The 20,199-nt window shown below is 50.6% G+C and overlaps 5 protein-coding genes across 5 annotated transcripts; 4 read left to right on the top strand and 1 right to left on the bottom strand.

The window, feature by feature from the left end:
- Window positions 1-259: 259 nt before the first annotated feature.
- COCSUDRAFT_83598 (hypothetical protein) lies at window positions 260-846 on the top strand (the record flags this gene model as incomplete). The annotated part of the gene is made up of 3 exons (XM_005643495.1): window positions 260-385; window positions 496-594; window positions 733-846. Coding segments are annotated over 3 exons (339 nt in total), but the record flags the coding sequence as incomplete, so codon positions are not given.
- A 3,573-nt stretch (window positions 847-4,419) lies between these two features.
- Window positions 4,420-7,498, top strand: COCSUDRAFT_49139 (heme peroxidase). The gene is made up of 7 exons (XM_005643479.1): window positions 4,420-4,778; window positions 4,913-5,244; window positions 5,356-5,483; window positions 5,615-5,693; window positions 5,851-6,070; window positions 6,316-6,398; window positions 6,612-7,498. The coding sequence occupies exons 1-7, from the start codon at window positions 4,667-4,669 to the stop codon at window positions 6,840-6,842; spliced, it is 1,185 nt and encodes a 394-aa protein (XP_005643536.1). The 5' UTR covers window positions 4,420-4,666; the 3' UTR covers window positions 6,843-7,498.
- A 2,390-nt stretch (window positions 7,499-9,888) lies between these two features.
- Window positions 9,889-11,978, bottom strand: COCSUDRAFT_54833 (hypothetical protein). Its single transcript, XM_005643478.1, has 4 exons — window positions 11,854-11,978; window positions 11,390-11,477; window positions 11,078-11,232; window positions 9,889-10,750 (listed from the first exon to the last, which is right to left on the bottom strand). Exons 2-4 carry the CDS (start codon window positions 11,465-11,467, stop codon window positions 10,483-10,485), a joined length of 501 nt encoding a protein of 166 aa, XP_005643535.1. The 5' UTR covers window positions 11,468-11,477; window positions 11,854-11,978; the 3' UTR covers window positions 9,889-10,482.
- A 153-nt stretch (window positions 11,979-12,131) lies between these two features.
- COCSUDRAFT_54832 (hypothetical protein) lies at window positions 12,132-14,905 on the top strand. Its single transcript, XM_005643477.1, has 5 exons — window positions 12,132-12,203; window positions 12,572-12,988; window positions 13,144-13,312; window positions 13,436-13,544; window positions 13,787-14,905. The coding sequence occupies exons 2-5, from the start codon at window positions 12,585-12,587 to the stop codon at window positions 13,987-13,989; spliced, it is 885 nt and encodes a 294-aa protein (XP_005643534.1). The 5' UTR covers window positions 12,132-12,203; window positions 12,572-12,584; the 3' UTR covers window positions 13,990-14,905.
- Window positions 14,906-15,380: 475 nt separating this feature from the next.
- Window positions 15,381-20,183, top strand: COCSUDRAFT_68118 (hypothetical protein; the record flags this gene model as incomplete). The annotated part of the gene is made up of 10 exons (XM_005643476.1): window positions 15,381-15,516; window positions 15,861-16,073; window positions 16,221-16,414; window positions 16,573-16,744; window positions 16,931-17,207; window positions 17,558-17,565; window positions 18,471-18,530; window positions 18,861-19,118; window positions 19,472-19,645; window positions 19,995-20,183. Exons 2-10 carry the CDS (start codon window positions 15,888-15,890, stop codon window positions 20,181-20,183), a joined length of 1,518 nt encoding a protein of 505 aa, XP_005643533.1. The 5' UTR covers window positions 15,381-15,516; window positions 15,861-15,887.
- Between the last annotated feature and the right edge of the window lie 16 nt (window positions 20,184-20,199).

The following is a 20,199-nucleotide window of genomic DNA, read 5'->3' as shown; positions in this document are numbered from 1 at the left end:
AGCTCGGCCAACAGTGTCTGTCATAAATCCAGATGGGGAATGCACTCCTTGCCGCTTGGTGGGCGCCATTGACTGCAAGGTAGAATCATTCATCTGCTGCTGCCCATCCAGAACTTAGTGGATGAGGTGGATGTGCTCTGCCACCTGAACATGGCATGTGTGTTGGATGCGCAAATCCTTTCCTGCAGTGCTTAGACATGCAGCGGCAACAATCGCAAAGGTTGCATTGATGTTGTCTCCCTGCTGCAACTGACAGGCAGTCCTCGTGGTCGATGCAAGCCTGACGATGTCGATCGGGAAGACAGCCGCTCAGTGTGCACATGCTGCTGTTGGGCTTGTGAAGAACATGCATGCGAATTGCGTGCCATGGCTCCAGGCCTGGGAGGTGCGAGATGCTAGGCTCACTCCAAATCAATATCACTTTTGGTGAGGGCATCAAGTTTTGTTGGAGCTGTGCAGCATGAAAGGCATTCAAACCCATTGTTGTCGCTGCAGGACGAAGGGGAGAAGACAGTGGTGCTCAAAGCTAGTTCCAGCACAGAACTGGATGAGTTGGAAGCAAAGGCACAGTCACTGCTTTTACCGACATTCCTGGTGAGAGAGATCCCCTTGGGGTGTGAGGGCTGCAGAATGGTGAAACATTGAATTCACCTGTCGAATGCAAGTCCTGGTGAGATGGCTTCAGGCCGGCCTCGTGAACTCGACGCATTGAGCTATGTGTAACCTGTGCAGGTGGAAGATGCTGGCCGAACTGAGATAGCGGCCGGATCCAAGACTGTCCTTGGCATCGCTGGCATATCTGAAGTGGTGGATCAAGTCACAGGTCACCTTCGCACTCTGCGATGACAGTGTGACTGGAAGCAGCTACCTGTGGCAGTACTGCACGGATGCATTGTTCTTGTGTGACAATGAAGCTCCAACTCTCCCATTTAGATCCAACTTTATTTGTATGTGAAAGATTCACATGCATGTGGCGCATTATTGCCTGGCTGGTGTGCTTAGCCGCAGTTGACACTCAATGTGACTGTGATTGCACTTTTACTAAACCATCGGTGATATAAATTTGTACATGGCAAGTCTCTAAGCAAAAATGTTCAATTGCAATCTTTGCTGCAAAAACTATTTCGGCATAGTCTGACGACCATCAACAGAGTGGGCAAGTCTGCAAGCTTGTCTTGAGCAGTGATTTAGTGCTCCACATCTGCCCTTCTGCAACTCCTCTCCTGCTGTATCCTTGCGCCCAAATGTATTATTATAGCGCCTGCACAGCCATGGTTTCATTGCTCAATGATTTGTCGCATCAACACATCCCGATAGCAAATCCCAGAGGACTGGATGATCAGCTTGTCAGATAAGTAATAGCATATTCAACCTTGACCCAAGGGCCGTCTGAAGACCGTCGTGAAAACTGCTGACTTTTCATCATTCAAGGCTGATCACCGCTGCAATTTAAACCCAAGAAGAAACACTGGGCGGAGAACCTCTGTATAAGAAACACTGACAGGGCTGCTGCTACAATTGACATGTCTAACACTGCCCAAGCAGGTGTCTCAGACTGCAGCTGTGCTGCGCCATCTGCGCCAAATTGGCAGCTGCAGCAGGGATCGGAAGATCGGCTGCTGCAGTGCCATGTGAGGGCGCCAGATAGGTTCAGTCCTGCGGAGCAGGGATCCAGCGACACCCCACGGCACTCACTGGCTATCTTCATCATTGACAGCACTGCAAAATCAGCCGGTATGTTGACAACAGGGGGCATACCAAGAGGTTCATCCACGAAGATGCAGGTGCTACGCAGTCAGGTCCTCAGATTGGGCCTCCATCAAAGCAGGTAGCCTGTTCTCCCCCGCAGCTGCAGATCATACAGAATTCTTCAAAATTGTGCTGGCATTCCAGGCGGCAGTAACAGAGCAGTCCTAGCAGGGCAGTGGCACTCAGTGGAAAGAGAAGTCGTTTTTTGGGTTGTGTAATCATGGCTCAGAGCCATCAGAAACAGCCTCAAGTTGTCATCATTGTGCCATTGCCCCTCACACTTCTGTCAAAATGACAGATCCATTAGAAGCTAGTCAAGGAGCCCCACCGGCAAAGCATGTGAAGCTCCACCTATCAAAGAAGTACATGTTTACCCATTGTCAATATACAGGACACTTCCTCAGAAGCTTCTCTTAGTCAAAGCTGTGATGACTCACCTGTCAAAAATAAGCTGACCAGGGTGAACGGTCGACAGCCATGTTGATGCCTTCCGTAGCTTGTTCTCCTGCAGAGCAGTCGATCAAGCGGGTGGAGCCTGATGTGCTTGTGGAGGCAACCAGCTTGTGCAAGCAAAGAGATGTAGGGAAGTATATACATGCTCGTGTCATGAGTGATTCAGGAGCACTGAAACTCTTCCCAGTCAATATTGCTATGTGAAATGTTGAGTACAAGGCACAAGGTCAGACCAGTACTCGACCGTCATCATAGCGTTCCTAGTGGCACAACATCAAGTATAACAACACAAACTTGCAGGTGCTAAGAAATTCGCACCAGGTCAAAGATGGTTTTGCGCATCAAGTCTGCTGGCTAGGTCAATGCACGCATCAGCCTTTTCCCTGCACAAGCAAAATATCTCTTTCAGGTGTCTCCTTCCCAGAGGCCGACCCTCCTCGGCCAGACATTCAGGACCCCCCCACGGTGTAGAGTTTGATGCCGCTCTAAAAAAAATGTTGGCCTGAGTTGGAACCTTGAGAGGTTGAGCAACTCTTGAAGTTCTTGGTTCAAGCCAAATGAATGTATGGCTGGCTGAACACCGTAGCGAGCAATTGTCCTGCAGCCCAGTTGCCTGAAGTGCCAGCCAAAACAAGGTAACAACTCCATAATTATTGGTTGGTTGATGCATACCTTTGTGGAAGTCCACATGGAGGGCATCAATGCTGCCATGCAGCCGTGGCGGCTGGGGGCGTGGTCCACGCTGTAGAGGCTTCACCTGCAGACAACAAGGACAGATCAGCACTGCGAAGTGCCATCAGCCCTTAGCTGGCCTAGCGTAGACATGTGCCCACAAAATGTGGGGGCCAGTCGTCCTGCAAACCCAAAAGGGAGGCAAGATAGCGAGGCCCCCATCAACGACCGGCAGAAGGTATTGATCAAGCCCCTGACCGGCCTCAATTCTATTGCTTCTGGGAACGGGCCCTCCAGACATTGCAGGACCGGGGACCAACTGATATAGAAGCCAGCATGGGATATTAATACAATACAGAGCAGATGCACAGTTTGCTGCCAACAACCTCAGAAACTTCAAGAATAGCATCAACACTGCAGTCAGGAGAGCATGAAAGGCTCTGAAAAGCCGAGGCAGGAACGCTCAGTCAGCCAAGAGAAACACAATCGTCAGCAGCCGTCGGCCTCAGATACTCTAGTCCGAAATGTATGCTTTCATCATAGCGTCCTGGTAACTCATGCCCTCCCCTTCAATAGAAATCTTCAGGACAGCCTCTAATCCTAAAATGTGAACAGCCCTAAAAGGTGATTGAGAGAAGCAAAGGCAAGGGTCAGGACTGCCGGTCAGACAGTAAACGTTTCACGTCATCAGCCTAAGGCTGGATACATAACACGGACCAAAGTTTGTGGATCATCATTCCCTTTGCCTTTGCACCCCTTAACATATTCCTACAGCCCATGCGAAAGTGAACTGTGCGAGATCGGAGTCACGAGAGACTTACCCAACCGTCTGCACCACCGCGTCCGTGGAGCGCTTTGTCCCTGCGAAGAGAACGAGAACGGCAATGAGATGAACGTGCTCAAGGAAAGAGAAGGCGAAGGCCTGCTACTAACGGCAGGACAAGGTCGCTCAGTCAAATACGTGAGTGAGATAGGAAACAAAGTCTCTTCAACGACAAAAAATGTCTCGAAGCGAGCTGGGATATATCCAATCATCATTGCGACCTGCAGATATTCTGTTGGCAACACAGCTCCTAACAGCATAAGTCCTCAACTACAATACACGAAGGTGTTCAAATACCGCAAGACACCAAGGGATCAGGGGCCTTAGCTCAGTCCATCCTCATTGTTGTTCCCTGGCTTGGGACAAATAGGACTGGGGCGACAATTAATGATCATCCTCTCCCTCAGTGCACTTACCTCAGATCACTTACAGGTCAGTGGCGGTGGGAGCCCTCACCTTCATGTCGCATTGCCCGGGGTCGGATGTTGCATCCTCTGGCCTCGTTGCAGAGACGCCTCCGTCTTGCAGACATATCAAAGATGTGTTTGTGGCGGCTTGAGAAGAACCTCGAAAGTGAAGGCGGGGTGCCCAGGTACAACCTGCAGGCGGCGTTCCAGTGAAGATCTATAGAGAGCTAATTTGGCAACCAGTGTGGAGTCTCGGACTACCCCTTCAGCAGCTTCACCGAGCTTGATGGATTCGAAAAAGTCTTAGGCGTTCGGCCGAAACTGTTTGTGACAGAATCTTTATTTGCACGTAACTTACTGCGCAGCAGCTGCGGTGCTTCGTCTCTGAGGGGTTGTTTTCGAGATCTGGCCGGTGTCAGATCTGGACCGTCGGCACGTCGGCATTGCAAGTGTATCAGGGAGTCTGTCAAGTGAGAAAACACATTTCAAGGTGTTGAACAAGTCATTGGATTAGGGAGCCGTCTCACGGCCAAGGTGTGTGTTGCAGTCGAGGCTAGGCCACATGGCCCTCTCCTGCAGGTTTTCCGTGTTTATCTTGGTACTTCTTGGGACCACAATTGGAAATTCTCGCGCATGTCGTTTTGCGGAATTGTTCCAGGGGCACACAATTGAAGGTAAGCCTCCGCACCCAGCCAGTAGGCAAAGTGAGCAAGGATCCTTCATACCAATATCTTATTGCTTCACCTGGCAAAGTGAACAAGTTTGGAATGCCAAGATTTCTGAAACACACATTTCTTGCTTTTCCCAGGTCCACACCACGGCAGAGATCTGCTGGCATTCGTAGAAGTGAACAACACAGGAAAGGAGGAGGCCCTGGCGAATTCTGACGAGCGCCTGAAAGCCACACTGGCGAGCATTGACGCATATGTCAAGAGAGCTTCGCCAATCAACATTGCAGACCTGGTCACTCCCGTGGGAAAGTACACCAATGCAGCGGTCTTCTGGAACGAAGCAACCATGGTGTCCAAGTACCTCCCGGGCGCCATTGCCTACACAATAAAGTCAATCCCAGACCTGCTGGAGGACGCCAGGCAGGCAGCCATTACCAAATGGGAAAATGACGCTTTGATGGCACACCTGGTGCGCCCCATGCGTGCCTGGCATTCTCCTGCTTTCTGGTGGGTGACTCTGCATGCTTTCATTTACTCACGAGTTAAAATCCTGCGGCGGCTGAGATTGTGCCCTGTGCAGGACCCCACCTATGTGACCATCTTTCAGACGCTCAAGTCCGTCATCAATCCGACCATCACTGGCCTGGCGCTGCGTCTTGGGTTCCACGACTGCGGTACCTACGACCCCAATGCCAAGACAAAGGGAGGGTGAGTGGCTCTGCTGTGGACCTCCTGCTCCAATCGTGTGCATGTTTAAGTGCTGCAATCTCAGGTGAACCTCTTGGCAGCACAGGACCCAATTGAAAATGTGAATAGATTCTGATCATGCACATGTGCAGGGCAAACGGATCAATCCGCTACGAGTTCGACTGGCCATCAAATGCAGGCCTGCAACGCTTCATTTGGCCCTCAATTTGGGTGAGTCAGCGCGTGCTTGTCCTGCTGACTTATACATTCACTTTGCCATGGTTGTTGAAGACTACCATCTTGTCAGATCTGTTGCTGTCTTGCCATCATGGCATGATATTCCTGCACCAGGATGGCATCGCCTGATGAATGCTGATCACCTGCGCAGTCCGCCAAGCAACAGCTGGACAAGGTGCTCCCGAGCCCTGTCTCCTATGCAGACCTGTGCTCCATCGCCGGTGCAGTGGGGGTCTACCTGACCCACGGCCCCCTCATCAATGTGGGCTATGGGCGCCCGGATGTGGATGGCCCTGACCCCTTCCAGGGAGTGGGCTCCAACACCAACCAGCAGCGCGACTACCCCATCCAGCAAATCATCAACGAGTGGGGTGCGCACTGCACCGCAGCTGTGCCTGCTCACTAGGGCCTGATAAAATATGCCGAGCGCAAGATCCAATGCAACGTGTCCAATGTCCGCGCACAGCAAGTCTCTGTGCAAGACCGTTTTTATTGGAACATGCAGCGCAAAGTGCCATGCAGCATACTCAAATATTTGTGCCAGGGCAGTTCTTTTGCCGCAACTGCTTGATTAGACTTTTATGTGGTGCTGACTAGCCAGTGACTGTCACTGCAGAATTCTACGGATATGACATCGAGACACTGGTGGTGCTGAGCGGCGGCCACGCCATCGGCTTCTCTGCATCCACAAACCCCCAGGTATGATGTTTGTGATACCGTCTTTATAGTCAATGCCAAACCTGCCTGTCTTGGCTGTCAACTCTGCAGGACTGCCCCTCGTTGCTGCTGGCTGCTGCTTTCCAGCTGTAGCTCACTGCAGGAGCCTGCAAAGGCCAAGAGACACTCGCAGACTAGCTGCTTGTAGGTGCTCTCAACTCTCTGCGTTTGAAAACCAGTGGTGTTCGTTGACAGGGGACCATCTCTGCCAACAGCCGGTACTTCAGCAGCCGCTACTACAAGCAGGTCATCCTGGGAGACGCCTTCTTCGGCTCAGACCGCGCTCTGGCTGACAACCCTGCCACTCTGAAGATTGTTCAGGAGCTGGCAGCAGACAACGTGCTCTTCTACAAGAAGTTCACAGATGCCTACAAGAACCTGACCTGGTCGGGAATTGACCCTTCAGTCAAGCGCCTGGGACTCTGAGCTGTGGAAGTCTCCTAGCAATAATTTACAGGCCAGGTTTGCTATCTGTTATGGGAAGAGTTTGAGGGCCTGTGCTGGGCTCGCAAGCATGTATCAGTCCAGTGTACCACATCTTCGGGCCAGGCACTCAGCACACCTGTTGACGCATCGCAGAGCATGCAAATTTGTGGATGAATCTGACCTGGAGAATCTTCTGGCAGGCACGTAGGACATACTGGTGAGCATTGACAAGTGTATGAATGAGGTCAGATGTCTGCAGCAAGCTTGATTCAGACCAGATTCTGATGCTCGGCTTGTGCCGGTCCAAATATTCATATGATGCATGAACAGCAGCGCAGTACAGTATGGTATGGTACAGATTTATGGTCCAAGAGAGAAGAGTGACTGGTCCTATTTTAACTTTTTATTTTTTGACATTTGCCTAGATCAGTTGTAACCCCAGGATGCTTACAAGGACATGTGATTGATAAGTATTGTGCAACACCAGGGATATCTCACATTGGGACTGCTGATGTTGGGAGTTTCAATTGAGACTGTGTGTCTTGCAGCTGTTTGGATTTTACAGCATTGGATTAATGAGCACATCAGGCTCAAGAAGCTCTTATCATTGTAATTGCAAAGTATCTCATCACTGTAATTTGGCTGCTTTTGGGGTCATGCTGAAGCTTCCCAATCCACAGAGGCCATTCAAAGGCAGTTTCAAACACAGGCACGGTCTCATGACAAACAGGCACAAAGACATCAGTCTCATTTGTTCATGTGGGCAACTTAGCGAGGGCGGATGTTGCGAGGTGTTGCAGGTGCATTTCCATGGAGCCCCTTTCTGTCCACTTGATGGGGCTGGCCAGGAGCTCGGCGCTTGCTTTCCCCATCTGCTTCCCCAAATCCTTTGCCGCTGCATCGGCATGAGGTCCCAGGATGTGGGTGACGAGCAGGTTCAGGGCCTTGCAGCAGAGGATCTGGCAGCTGGGGCTGTGCTGGTGCAGCAACACCGAGCACACCTGGCCACATGCACGCATCAGCGCCAGCAAAGCATTGTATCGAAAGCGATATACAGGCATTAAAGCCAGTGCGAGCGCCAGGGAGAGAAAATTGCTGTTTCGCAAGTGCACAATTTGCAGCAACAACACAATGATCCCCCGGCCCAGGAGGACTAAATGACCACGTATACATGCATACAAGTATTTTCTGGAGTGCCGAAATGCCAGTCCAATGTAATCATTGTGAAGCTGCTACTCGTGCTGTAAGAATCGGCATGCAATTGACGCGCGCATACCTTGTTGATGCCGCCCAGATCTAAGAACTTTATTTGATTCACATTGCTGTCAGCCAAGAGGGCCAGCAGGGCGTCCAGACAGGCTCCTGCAAGGGTCCCATCGACAACGTCCGCCTCCAGCTTCCCCAGTAAAATCTCCAGGGTGCCACTCTCCACTGCAAGCTCCCTGGTGCTGGTAGACAGCAGGCACATGACCTGTAGCACACACACATCATCACATGAAGATGATCATTCAGATGTCAGATTACGTGAAAAGAAAATACCTGTCAGAGCTCTCAGAGGTGTGAGGCTGACACACTGATGAATACCTAATGAGTTTTGCACGCTCATCATGTCTATTCCTCACCTCCAGGATTTTCAGTGCGGCACACTGCTCGTCCTCAGTGACGCCCCGACCATCGCCCTCGCAGCTGATTGTTGCTTCCCGCTGCACTGCCGTCTGCTGGAGAATGTTCTGCAGGATCTGCAAGGCTGCGCAACACCGAGTGCCCACAGCGTTCACAAAGCTTGGTACATGTTGAGACAGCGAAAACTGCATATAATGGCATGTGCATGTGCACACCTTCTTTGGACAGCTGCTCAAGGGTCATGAGCATCAGTGAAACTGATTGTGGCTGCAACAAAGCTCTCAATATGCTCTGCGCACACTGCTGCAGACTCTCTGTCCTCAGAAAGGAAAAGGCACCGGTCTCAGCTGCAGGCAGCAATGGATTGTTGGCATGAAATTGATTTATTCGTATACTTGGACAGGTAGAGATTCTTCTTGAGCACTGACGAAGCAAAGCCTCACCCAGACGGAGCATGTCGTACAAGTCTTGCTTTAGTGTAGTTTCCTGATGTTCCCTACATCAAAGGATGCATTGATATAGTCTCTAATGTTAGGTATGAGCTGCCGCATTGCACAAGAGAAAGAAACACCGATGTAAGGAAAGGGTCCAGGGGGCACCAAGACAGTCGGTCCATCACGTCTTGCAAATCGTGGGGAGGCGATCCCATGATGCGAATGCCTCTCGAACTATCAGATATGGAGCTCAGGAAAGCTCAATAAGTTTGAAGGTGGTGTGAGCTGCTCATCAGTTTGTGTCTATTTTATCTTACAGCTAGATTGATCCTTGGACATCAAACAAGAGGTTTTCACAATAGAATCCTTCCGGCTACGTTTATCTTGCGTTTCTTTATCCCAACGAACTTACAACGCCGCAGAAATCTTACGTGAAGCAAATGGCTTGCAAGCTCTGGAAAGTGCCTCTAGGAACATTGGGCAGCCCGTCATTGGGCAGCGGGCAGGGTCATCTAGAAATCCAACCCTGACAGTGTTGAAGCTGCTGCTGATGAGTCCTGTTGCTTGATATACTTGCAACCCAGTCTGATGCTAGTAAATGTCTGCGGAGGATAATGAGCGGGGTCATCTTGCATGCCATTCGGATCCTCAGGCTAGCCTTCGAGTCACTCTATATTTTGGGTCCCAGCTGTCAGCGGATGCAGCTCCTCCATAATCCTCCCTGGTTGATGCTGGATGCTATCGGCCTTCTTGCAAGTTTGACGAATCCTGGTGTTCAGATTCCCTCAGAGAACCAGTACTGCAGCTGAGAAGCATGGGAGCAATCCTGTGTTTCTAATTGGTACTGGTGCCAGGCGCTCTGCAGAATGGAATATTTATTCATGAATAAATCATGATATGATCATTGATGGTTTCACATACTGCTGTGCTAGCAATGCAGGCATGCATGCTTCACTGGCATGGCAAAAGAGCTCTCAATGAGGTCATTTGCTGTGAATTGTCCAACCATTAATGGGCACCATACATAGCAGGGTTCATATAAGAAAATGCACCGCTGTCTTTCAGCTGCAGCTTCATCACAGGTGCTCTTGGATCGAAGCAAGACTGCTAACATTGCAAAAGTAAAAGCAGATCTTGCAAGCAGAATTCTGAGGTCACAGAGCACTATTGGTGGGCTGCTGTATTCAGGGCTGCTGTATTCACAGAAATGTTTCCAGAAAAGACTATTTCTCTGATCAGCTCGTGGAACTCAACATAGCAGTAATCAAGATCCTCATGGTGTTGCTGAACAGATTGACAATTTTGATGTTCACTGATGGTCACAGCCACCGACATACCATCAACTTGTGCAGGTTTGGCCAGGTCCGTGGATATTCTGGTATCCTCAATTGATATGATCTGCAAACTGATCATTACTCAAAACCTGTACAGCCGCAAAGTGGTATAGATCACCGTTCTCACTTTCACTCACTGGGGCTGCCTCCTCCAAAAGGATTTCTGCCTCCACTAGTGCTGTTCTTATCACCATGATCGTACAGTTTTCATCTCCACTTCAGGACTTGACTGGGTGTTTTGATTGAGATTCAACCCATTATCTGGGAGATCATATCACTCGGGTTTGTGCCCAAAAACTGGGTGTTGACATCCACCAAGTTGTTTTCATTGGACATTGTGGAAGGGCCCTTGGGGCAAGAGTCTGCATCCAGGCAGCGACCCCCGTAGGTTGCGCACGGCGACAGACCGGCCTTGCACACGCACACGGCGTTGCTGCAGACTTGTGAGAAGGAGTCACAGGAGTTGCTGCAGGATCCGCAGTACAGCAGGTTGTCAAGCAGGTTCACACACTCCGCCCTGCCAGCACACAAGGAAATCAGCACATAAATATTCCAGCAGTAAAAATACCATCTCAGCTTGGACTGACGAGCTGGAGGGTAAACTGCATTGCTGTGATGGGATTTTCCTTGCATTGCATTGTTACCAAGCTTTTCCTGCCAAGAGGCAAGGTGCGTCTGCAGACAGGCTGCAGGTCAAGGCTGCCCAAAATCCTACACCTTGATGGACTCGTCAAATTTAAGCAAGACGCTATCAACCGCGGGCACAAATATGCCGCGCCCCACCAAACGGCGCTCTCTGTGTGCTTGAATGATCATAAAAGCGTGTTGCTTGTGACGCGCGTACCTGCCGTGGCACACCACCTCTCCTGCTGCGCAGGTCACCCCTTCCACAACAGAGTACCCGTTTGCATCTGCGTTGCTCCATCCGACGTTGTTGTCAACTGCAGCTCCTCCAATGGATTGCCCGTAGCGCGGGTATTGTAGAATCTTTCGGCCCTCCTGCACACCCAGCACAACATACTCAACAGGCGCCAGATGTTGGTGCCCTGTGCAGTGCTTTGCCGCCGTGCAGCTTGGGCTAGGCACATCCTTACGTGAGAAGGTACACGTAAGCTTCCACGATCATATTTGCTGCAGACAATGGTGGAGTCGTCACCTTGGTCTCTGCAGCATAGACAGTGCTAGCGAGTGCCAGGATGGCAGCACCCCACAAGGCAACAGCCAACACCTTCATGATGATGTACCTGCCATTGAAAAGTAATCAAGGTATATAATGTCTCCTTTATAAAGCTTAGCCCGCCACCTTTCTGCGTCAGCGGAGCCTTGACGGTCATGGAAGAGTCGGGACTTGCAGGGCACCCGCAAAACACTCACGCGCGAAAGTTGCAGACATCGACGACATATATAGAAAGAACATAACAGATCTTTTGAGTAAACATATAAAACAAATCGCTGAGAAGGAATCGCTGTCTGACAGGGCTGTTCCGGCCTCTCGGCGTAGCACCGTCGGCGAATATGAACGGCAGCAGCCATCGCAGCACAGTGTGAAACACACAAAGAATTCTAACCCGTAGTTAATCTATTCATGCAGACCGGCACGCGATCGCTACGGAGTCCAACCTCTCTGAAGCCCGTGTGACGTCCCGGGATGGAAGGCTTCCTAGAATATCTCTGCACGCAATCCGGCTTAGGACCTGGCCAAGTATCTTATCAGAGAATTTGTGGTAGCATTTGTTAGCTTGGTGATTGCCGCATTCCAAAGCACGATGAAATACCCCAATCTATATTTTGCGAAACCTTATGATATTATTTCACTCAGCTTCTTCCCCACTGGAGCCGTGAGAACGAAAAGAAAGAAAGGAGGATTGGCACTTTTTGCCATACCAGGACATTGGCGTCGAAATTTTAAAGAAAGGCCGAGTGATCTGCAAGCTTTTTCGCCCGAAGCCAGAGACGTCGTGAGAGACGAGGTGCGATCCTGATCTGGCGAGATCTACACAGCACAGCTTCAGGATGAGCCATGGTACAAGCATTGAGGTGTTGAGGAAATATTTGCAAGTTTATGTAATCTTACAGGAACCAGCAAGCAAGCAGACAGGCTGTGCATGCCCCTTGGAACCCTCCACACGATAACGTTTTTGTACTGCAGCTCGAGCTCGCTCTGTCCCTCTGGCGAAAATTCCCCAATATCGTCTACGAGTGGTTCATAAAAACATTAAAGGCGCATGTACAATGGCCAAATTGTGGCCCTTGACACGGAAAGTAGTCCAGAGGGGTTTGCTATGAAACAAGATGTTGAGGAACGAGTGACAATATTTGAATTCTGGTGCACGTGCAGGGCAGCATCCAGCATGTCGCTGGATCGCAGTAGTAGAATGCGGATCTTGTCCATCGCTGCTGGGTTGCTCTTGGTGCTACAGCCAGCAATGTGCTCCTTGAAGGACCCTGTTGCATATGCACAAGACCTGAGGGACAACAGAGAGGCCGCAATCGCAGCAGACAGCCTGCTGGGCAGAATCACCCCACTGTACACCGGCTATGCTTCCTTAAACTCTGCAGTCCCAGTCAAAGTCCTGGTGAACTGCCACTATGGGCCAGTCCCAGTGAATGGAACAGCCTCGAGCAGCGCCTCTGCCAAGCAGTACATCGATGACATCTCCTACATTGTGGGAGATGGATACCAGCCAGTGGTGGAGAAGCAGGAGAAAGGCACCTACAACCAGAGCTGGTCTCTAGGCATCACATGGGGCGGCATGTGAGTCACCATTCACTTTTTCTTGTGCAGGCTGCAACAAACGGGCTGTGCTCATCAGCGCATTGCGCAGCTTCTGGCCCTTGAAACATTTTAAAGAGAGCTTGTTGAATTTCCAGTAAATGATATACCTTTAAGAGTGTGCCTGGTGCGCGCAGGTGCCTGATTGTCGACGGCATGCCATCCTGCAACTACACATTCAATGCAATCTCTCGCGCGTCGGGCTTAACACAGATCACACGAGTGCCCAAAGGTGGCAGCGTGGAGTTTGTCAGCTGTGGAGTCTACATGGACAATGCAATTGTGACCAGCAAAACATGCTTCCAGGTGAGGATCCTGCCTGGAAGACTCTAGGGTACACCACTGTCGTGCTGCCAAACATCTGTCATGGGACATTCAGCAGGCTAGCAGTTACACAGTTCATGTTCTGATAAAAGTGTGTGTTGGCAGGATGACTCGACAACGGTTGTGCCAATCACGGTGCCCTTTGCTGAACAGTCAGTATCCAAGATATCCTTCATCTCAACATACAGGGACTCTTCACCAGATGGTCCTCCAGGTGAGTTTAGCCTTGGAACCTCAACTTGATGGCAGTTCTGGCTGTAAGTATTCCAATGGAGCGGATCTATACCGCCAAAGTGACCACCTGTAACATTTAGAGTGTGAGAATCTGGAGTGTCTTGTGTGCTTCGGCAACCTCACTGATTATCCAAGTGTCTTTTAAATGGCTGGATGTATGAGCGTTGGCTGGGCGCTTGTGTAAGGAGCACTGCAGTCTGAAGCATGTTGTTGTGGGTGCAGGGGAATACTCCCTGACGTACGCCTGCCAGTTTGACTGGAACAGTGCGCTCATCTTCAACCCTCTTGGAAACTTTGCTGGCCTGGACCCTCGCATCACTGCAGTCGTTCCCAACCACCAGAACGGGGGATTTGGGCCAAAGGGCAACGGCGGCAACGAGGGGCGCCGCCTGCTTAGGCAGACAGGGGGGTCTCCCACCGAGTGACACACACTAGCTTCTGCCAGGAAGGCACTGCAGATAATGAGGAGACTGACAGGAATAAACTGAGAGCAGGGCGCACTGGCCGTCTTGCTAGGATAGAGGCTTGGCACGCACCCATTCCAAGATCTGATGCTGGATATGTATCAATACAAAATGAGAATGGTTGCAATGGTAGATGTGCTCCCTCTTCTGGCATTGAAGGCAGCCAGATGTTTCAAGAGGATATTAAGTGCGATCAGTCCAAGGCAGTTGAGTCAAATTACAATCGCGGGGTTTCTGCAAACCCGCGCTACTGAAGACAACTGAAGAGTACTGCAAATATCAAAGCTGAAATTTACATAATGGTCGACTTAGCCAGAAGAGTGGCATTTTTTCAGTGATCCCATTGTGGCCGTAAAGAAAGTGAGGGATTGCACGGTGCCCTTTTTGTCTCGTCTCTGCGTTCAGGACTCTTCGGAGTGTGAAGTTTCTTTGATCCGCTCAGCATGGGCCTGAGGATGTTGGCGAATTGGATGCATGCTGTGTTTGATTTTAGATTTGGAGGCCACTCCTCATGACAGTGAGAAGTGATTTCATGCACTATCTCTGCCAGGTTGAATGACTCCGCAGGAAATAATCAGACTCTCAGACCTGAGCACGAGCCAGTCAAAGTATGATTTAGACTGTCTTGCAAGGCATCGCAGTATGTATATGTCATTCAGATGAAGCTGAAGCTGAACCTGATCCTTGAGAGGGCCCCTTCTGACTCTTGTTTGCAGATATTTTGATATGTTGCCTGAGAGGTGTGATTACAGGTGCCCTAGGAGTATTATTTTTGATGGACTTTTGTGCATGGCTAAATATGCAACTGGCTTGGAACATATTCCTTTTTATATAACCTTGTTGTCTTAGGCACGTGTGTAAGCATGCATTACAATGTGATCTCTTAACAAGACTGCAATGACGTCGAAGCAGCAAAACGAGGTACATAACCAGCAGAGAGATCAGATGCCCAGGCCCTTCTGCACATGCATGCATGCTGATCAGATCATGCTCCAGCTCTGCGCAGGCGCATGCATGATGTGTGTCACGACTGCACTTGACGGCTACTGGCAGGAGCTCCTATGCACCAGCAAATTCTACCCTTGTACAGATCATGCGTATGCCCAATTTTATTTTTTTCCATGCATGCCAACATTCATCTTGGTCAGCAAAGCCTTGTAGGTTGCTGCACAAGAATTCTTGGATCTGACCGGAGTATTGCGGGATATCTGTTGCATGGATGGCCTCTGCCTGCACACAGATGCCGTCACCTTAAGACTGACTCTCAAGAAAATTTTTGGGTCAGAGCTGGAATGTCTTGCAATAACCTAGTACTCGAAAAATCTCGGAACCAAGTAAATTGAAGATTTGCCCAATATTGCAAATTGAAACGCTGCCTGGCAACAAGAAACCACAAAAATTGCATATTCCTGTCCGTTGCACAACCCTTTGAGCCAAAAGGGGTGGTGGCGACGTCAGCAGATGCGGCAACCTCTGTAGATCTGCAAGGTAAACAACGTGCAAAGTCGTATAGCGAGTGCGAAAACTGATCCATGTAATTTTCTCAAATTGCAATCTACCGCTGTATCCAATGTGTGAGTAGCAAGCGAGTAGGATGCTGAATGCCTCGTCTAGATCTTGAAATATTGAAAGACAAAAAACAAGTCAAGTCAGCGTGTTTACATCCGCAAGTATTGCTTTGTACTCCAACATATCATCAAAATCACACATTTTATCGATTGGTGCCCAATCATCCCCTATACATTACTCGCCAAGGTTCAGGGGACTGGTTTTGCTCTCCAATTGAAAGCATAAGCGGCTTTGCTCAGGATTGCTCTGTGTGTCATATGCAGGACTGAAGCAATCTTCCCTTGTACATCATGCAAAGTGCTGCAGTTCTTTGCATGTTCACCTGCTGGTGCATTCTCCATGCAGCAGCAGCTGCCAGGGACCCAACACAGTACGCCGAGCAATTAAAGAAAGATGCAACGGATGCCACAGCTGCCAATATGCTCATTGGCCAGATAGCCCCGCTCTGGACTGGCTACGCATCCCTGAACAAGCAGGTGTGGTTTCTCTTGGCACTACCAGTTTATTGCCTGCACCTTCTATCAATGACCACATGAGATCAATACTGAAAAGCAACGGAATACACGGTGCCTGATATTCACAGGAATGCAGAAGACTAAATCCAGCAAGCAATCTGTTCCTAGGTACCTGTTCCTGTGGCCCTCAACTGCCGCAACCCACAGCCACTGGATGGCGTTGCAAGCAACAGCTCCTCTGCAAAGAAGTATTTCGAGGATGTCGCGTACATCACCGGCGATGGCTTCCATGCAGTCACGCCCAGGCAGGACAAGCATGACTACAATGAGTCATGGGCTCTTGGCATCCAGATTGGCGGCGGGTGAGTCCTCGGTGCATACGAATATTTCCTTTCTGTGCTGCCTTCATCATTGCAGAACAAATCGCCTATAGTATACACTTTGGTCTCAGCACCAGAGAGACCATTGAAGAAAAGAGTTTGTTTTTTGGAGTCTGATGGGTGTGCGCTTCATGTTGCAGGTGCATTATTGGTTCGGACGGCAAGCCGTCGTGCGATCTTGCCTTCAGCGCCATCACGCGCGCATCTGGCACGTCTCAGATCAGGCGTGCGCCAAAAGATGGAACCGTGAAGTTTGTCAGCTGCTCCGTCACCATGGACACAACCACTGAGACAAGCTCCACCTGCTTTGAGGTACGCAGCCGAAGGCTTCTCAATTCACCTAAAATTTCCTTGAAAGCACAAGAAAATTCCCATTAATCCAGATACATGTGAGGCCAGATGCTGCTGCATTGTAGCAGCTTATGTCACCTTGTTCCTGCAGCATGCTGGGGTGACAACACCAAATATGGTCTGATGTGTTCCATGCATGTGTTGCAGGATGACTCCACAACAATGATCAACATCAAGACAGGCTTCCCAGAGAACAGCATCTCGGCCATCCAGTTCCTGTCAACCTACAGGGAGACTGCTCCGGACGGGCCGCCAGGGCTGTACACTCTGGTGTACCCCTGTCAGTTTTCCTTCAACCCCACCACGCAGATCAACTCTGCAATTGACCCCTCCAGGAACGGGTTTGGCAACGACCAGCGCATTTCCAGCCTTTTGCCTCGCGTGGGCAACAACTTTGGCCCTGTGGGCAACGGGGGCAACTTGGGTAGGCGCCTGTTTGGCAGAGGGTAGAAGTCACATTGGTGAAAAGCCACGCTTCATCATCAAGTAACAGTTGGAGAGTTGATTTTGGCAAGTACCAGACTCGCTAGCTATAGTGGTTTCTGAGGGTGCAGCAATATACGCAAATTGGCGTTGGAGGCTGAATTTAGAGGTGTGGGATCCCCTGTAGGAAGCATTGGGCGACCAGCATCAAAAGAGCAGGGGCAAGAGCAGCCCTGCTGATTTGAGCTGCCAGATTGATAGATATTTTCCTTGTTTGGCGGGAAGATGTGGATAGAATGAAAGAAGTGTGTGCGTCTTTTGAAATCTGATTTGATACTGTTGGTGGGGCAGGCAGGAAGGTGACATTGGCCCTGCACTTTGGTGGGCACTGAGTGTCCGAGCAGAAACTTATCAATAATATAGGAGCGTGTTGAGGGCTTCAGTGTGTAGGTGTGGTACAGGTTGAGATGCCACTATGTCTGTGTGTTCTTTCTTTTTTTCTTGGTACTTCAAGATTTATATTCTGCAAAGGTGGCTGCACCTGCACTGGCAAAGGCAGGATGTGTACCTAGCAGGTTGATCAGCATTCATCAGAACTGAATCTGCTGCTTCGGCAGCTGCTGCCAGCCACATTTGTGTGGTCAAGCTCTGGATTTGCCTGCTCGTGTAACAACGATGCGAATGTGCGGCTGACATTGCTATGCATGCGAGCTGACAGCAATTGCAATATGAAGTTCTAGAATCTGGGCAGCCACACGGGCCCGGGCCCAGGCCCAGGGGCAAGCAAGCCTGGCAGGCTGCCAGTGGCAGCCGCCAACTAGGCCCGGGCGGTGCCATTGCTAAATCTAGGCTACACTTAGTACAATGGTAAGAGTTTTTGTGTTGTGCATATTGAAGAAAAACTGCTGCAATGCATGGCGCTCGCTCTGTCTTGATGTCTGCATTCGCTCTTGGGTTAATCCATGCTTGTGGCATGCATGATGGTGTTGCCCAGTCGATGCGGCGATCCTCCCTTTTTTTGGTTTCCCTGCATGCCTCCCAATTTCAGGTCAAATTGCTGATCTCAACAATGGACTTGTCATCCTGTAATGTTTGACCAGATCTGGTCAAATATTAACGTATTGATTCCTTCGATCGCTTTCAAAATTATTCACGGCTGTACTTGACAAGACCATGAGCGAGGTGAGGGCTACGCCTTGTTGAGTGATCCTCAAGCCTACAATTACAGCGATTTGAAGATAAGCTCAGCGGTGTTTTGGCGCAGGAGGACCTTTACGGGGGCGACATTTATGGAGAAAGAGACCCCAGCCCAGACACTTATCCTGTGCCATCTAGTAGAGCAGGAAGACCAGCACAGGCTTGTTCCCTCCGCTCTAATGAACCCGTATTGTCGTTGCATACTTGATGGTCTGGTGAGTTTTCGATTTGCATTGTGCATGAAGTCCAACCGAACACTGGAGCAATGCAGGACATTGGTGCTGGTTTGAGGGTGAACACCAATCGGCAAGCTATAAATCTGGATCAAGATCGTCGAGCGGCTGATCTTGAGGTGTGATTTTGCGAAGGCAGCTTACTCATGACTTTCTGTACCCCAGACTGCAAGACATTGACAGCTGTGATGGAGCAGCAACTCAGGGTACCTGCCATGTGACAGGCAAAACTGAGGCAGGCCCAGCTGGCTGCGGAGCAGTGGCAGGCCATGGCGCAGGAGGCGCTGCCAGGGGCACCGGCGGACCCCAGCAGCGTGCGCCAGGAGCTGGAGCGGCTCAGGAAAGTAGAGGCTGAGCTTGCATCTATGCGGCCGCGCGAGGCCAAGCTGCAGACAGCGCTGGCCGAGAAGAACCTGGAGAATTTGGAGCTGCGGTGGCGAGTGGCTGCTGCCAGAGAGGCTACAAATCCGAGTCTGGCACAGGTGCACAAAGTCCAGCTCCCTAACACTTTGAACACATATTTAAATAGAGTCAAAGGCTGGTGTCCTCCGGAAACCACTGCTCTTGAGCTGGCTGCGACACTCCTCCAGCCTGTCATGTACAGCACACTGTAAGGTTGCGCATGGTCCTCAAATCGGGCTGTTGAAGAATATCTCCAGCAACTTCGTCACTGTGAAAGCTTTAGAAACATCTGTGAATCACTGGATTCACTGTGAGGCATTAGGTTGTCTTCTAGCTAGGGCAGTCTATTGCATGACAAGTAGAGCAGGAATGCATGAAAATGGTTCTGGAGATATATCATCGAGGGGTTGAGCGTGTCTTGTGCTGGGTGCAGGCTCGGCAGCTGCTGACGGATCCGGCGGTGGCGCGTGAATTTGCGCGGCTGAGGGAGGAGGCGGAGGCCAAGGCGCAGGAGGTGCGGCGGCTGCAGGAGGAGCTGCAGGCCGTCAACTTCAGCCAGGAGTCCAAGGCCGGCCGCCTGCTCATGGCCAAGTGCCGCGCCCTCCAGGTCCGCCCTCACCCTGCTATGCTGTGCGCATGTCTTTCTTTGATTTTATCTATCTCGGATTGTCGACATTGCTGCCATAGAATGCATGAAAGTCTTGAGCAGCCTTTTTGGATCGGCGTGGGCTCTCATAAACACAATGGAATCTTGGAGTTTGCCATGTAGGGCACCGCCACCATTGTATCCTATCTGTGTCTAGCTGTGGCTTCCGGCTGGAAAACAATGTGATTGAGGAGCTTGGGAAAGTACAAAGAAGTGATAGCCTGCCAATTGCGCAGGCTCTACAGCTAGGTGGAACGTATTGTGGCGTGCTACAAGGAGAATGTCGAGCGCGTGGTGGGTGTGCGCGCAGGATGAGAACGAGGACATGGGGCGGGATCTGGCGGAGGGGCACGTGCATGCGCTGGAGCGGCAGCTGGCGCTGGCCAAGACTGCGCTGGAGGACATGCGGCGCGCATACCTGCAGCTGGAGGACGTCACCCAGCAGCTCGACAACGAGGCCGAGGACCTGCAGGCCCAGGCGCGAGCCACCCCCATCTAGGAATGATAATGATGCT

Source organism: Coccomyxa subellipsoidea (assembly GCF_000258705.1).
Source record: "Coccomyxa subellipsoidea C-169, whole genome shotgun sequence".
Taxonomy (NCBI): domain Eukaryota; kingdom Viridiplantae; phylum Chlorophyta; class Trebouxiophyceae; family Coccomyxaceae; genus Coccomyxa; species Coccomyxa subellipsoidea.
The sequence above is the reverse complement of the archived record's forward strand: the minus strand, read 5'-3'. Positions and strand labels throughout refer to the sequence as shown.

What these genes read in the sequence shown, in the direction of transcription:
- COCSUDRAFT_49139 (XM_005643479.1), top strand. Translation starts at nt 4,667, where the DNA reads ATGGCCCTCTCCTGCAGGTTTTCCGTGTTTATCTTGGTACTTCTTGGG. An exon ending in ACGCTTTGATGGCACACCTG is followed by an intron (nt 5,245 to 5,355) that starts GTGCGCCCCATG and finishes TGCCCTGTGCAG; the next exon opens with GACCCCACCTATGTGACCAT. An exon ending in TCATTTGGCCCTCAATTTGG is followed by an intron (nt 5,694 to 5,850) that starts GTGAGTCAGCGC and finishes TCACCTGCGCAG; the next exon opens with TCCGCCAAGCAACAGCTGGA.
- COCSUDRAFT_54833 (XM_005643478.1), bottom strand. Translation starts at nt 11,467, where the DNA reads ATGAAGGTGTTGGCTGTTGCCTTGTGGGGTGCTGCCATCCTGGCACTC. An exon ending in TCTATGCTGCAGAGACCAAG is followed by an intron (nt 11,233 to 11,389) that starts GTGACGACTCCA and finishes CTGGGTGTGCAG; the next exon opens with GAGGGCCGAAAGATTCTACA. An exon ending in GAGGTGGTGTGCCACGGCAG is followed by an intron (nt 10,751 to 11,077) that starts GTACGCGCGTCA and finishes GTGTGCTGGCAG; the next exon opens with GGCGGAGTGTGTGAACCTGC.
- COCSUDRAFT_54832 (XM_005643477.1), top strand. Translation starts at nt 12,585, where the DNA reads ATGTCGCTGGATCGCAGTAGTAGAATGCGGATCTTGTCCATCGCTGCT. An exon ending in CCAGCAAAACATGCTTCCAG is followed by an intron (nt 13,313 to 13,435) that starts GTGAGGATCCTG and finishes GTGTGTTGGCAG; the next exon opens with GATGACTCGACAACGGTTGT. An exon ending in TTCACCAGATGGTCCTCCAG is followed by an intron (nt 13,545 to 13,786) that starts GTGAGTTTAGCC and finishes TTGTGGGTGCAG; the next exon opens with GGGAATACTCCCTGACGTAC.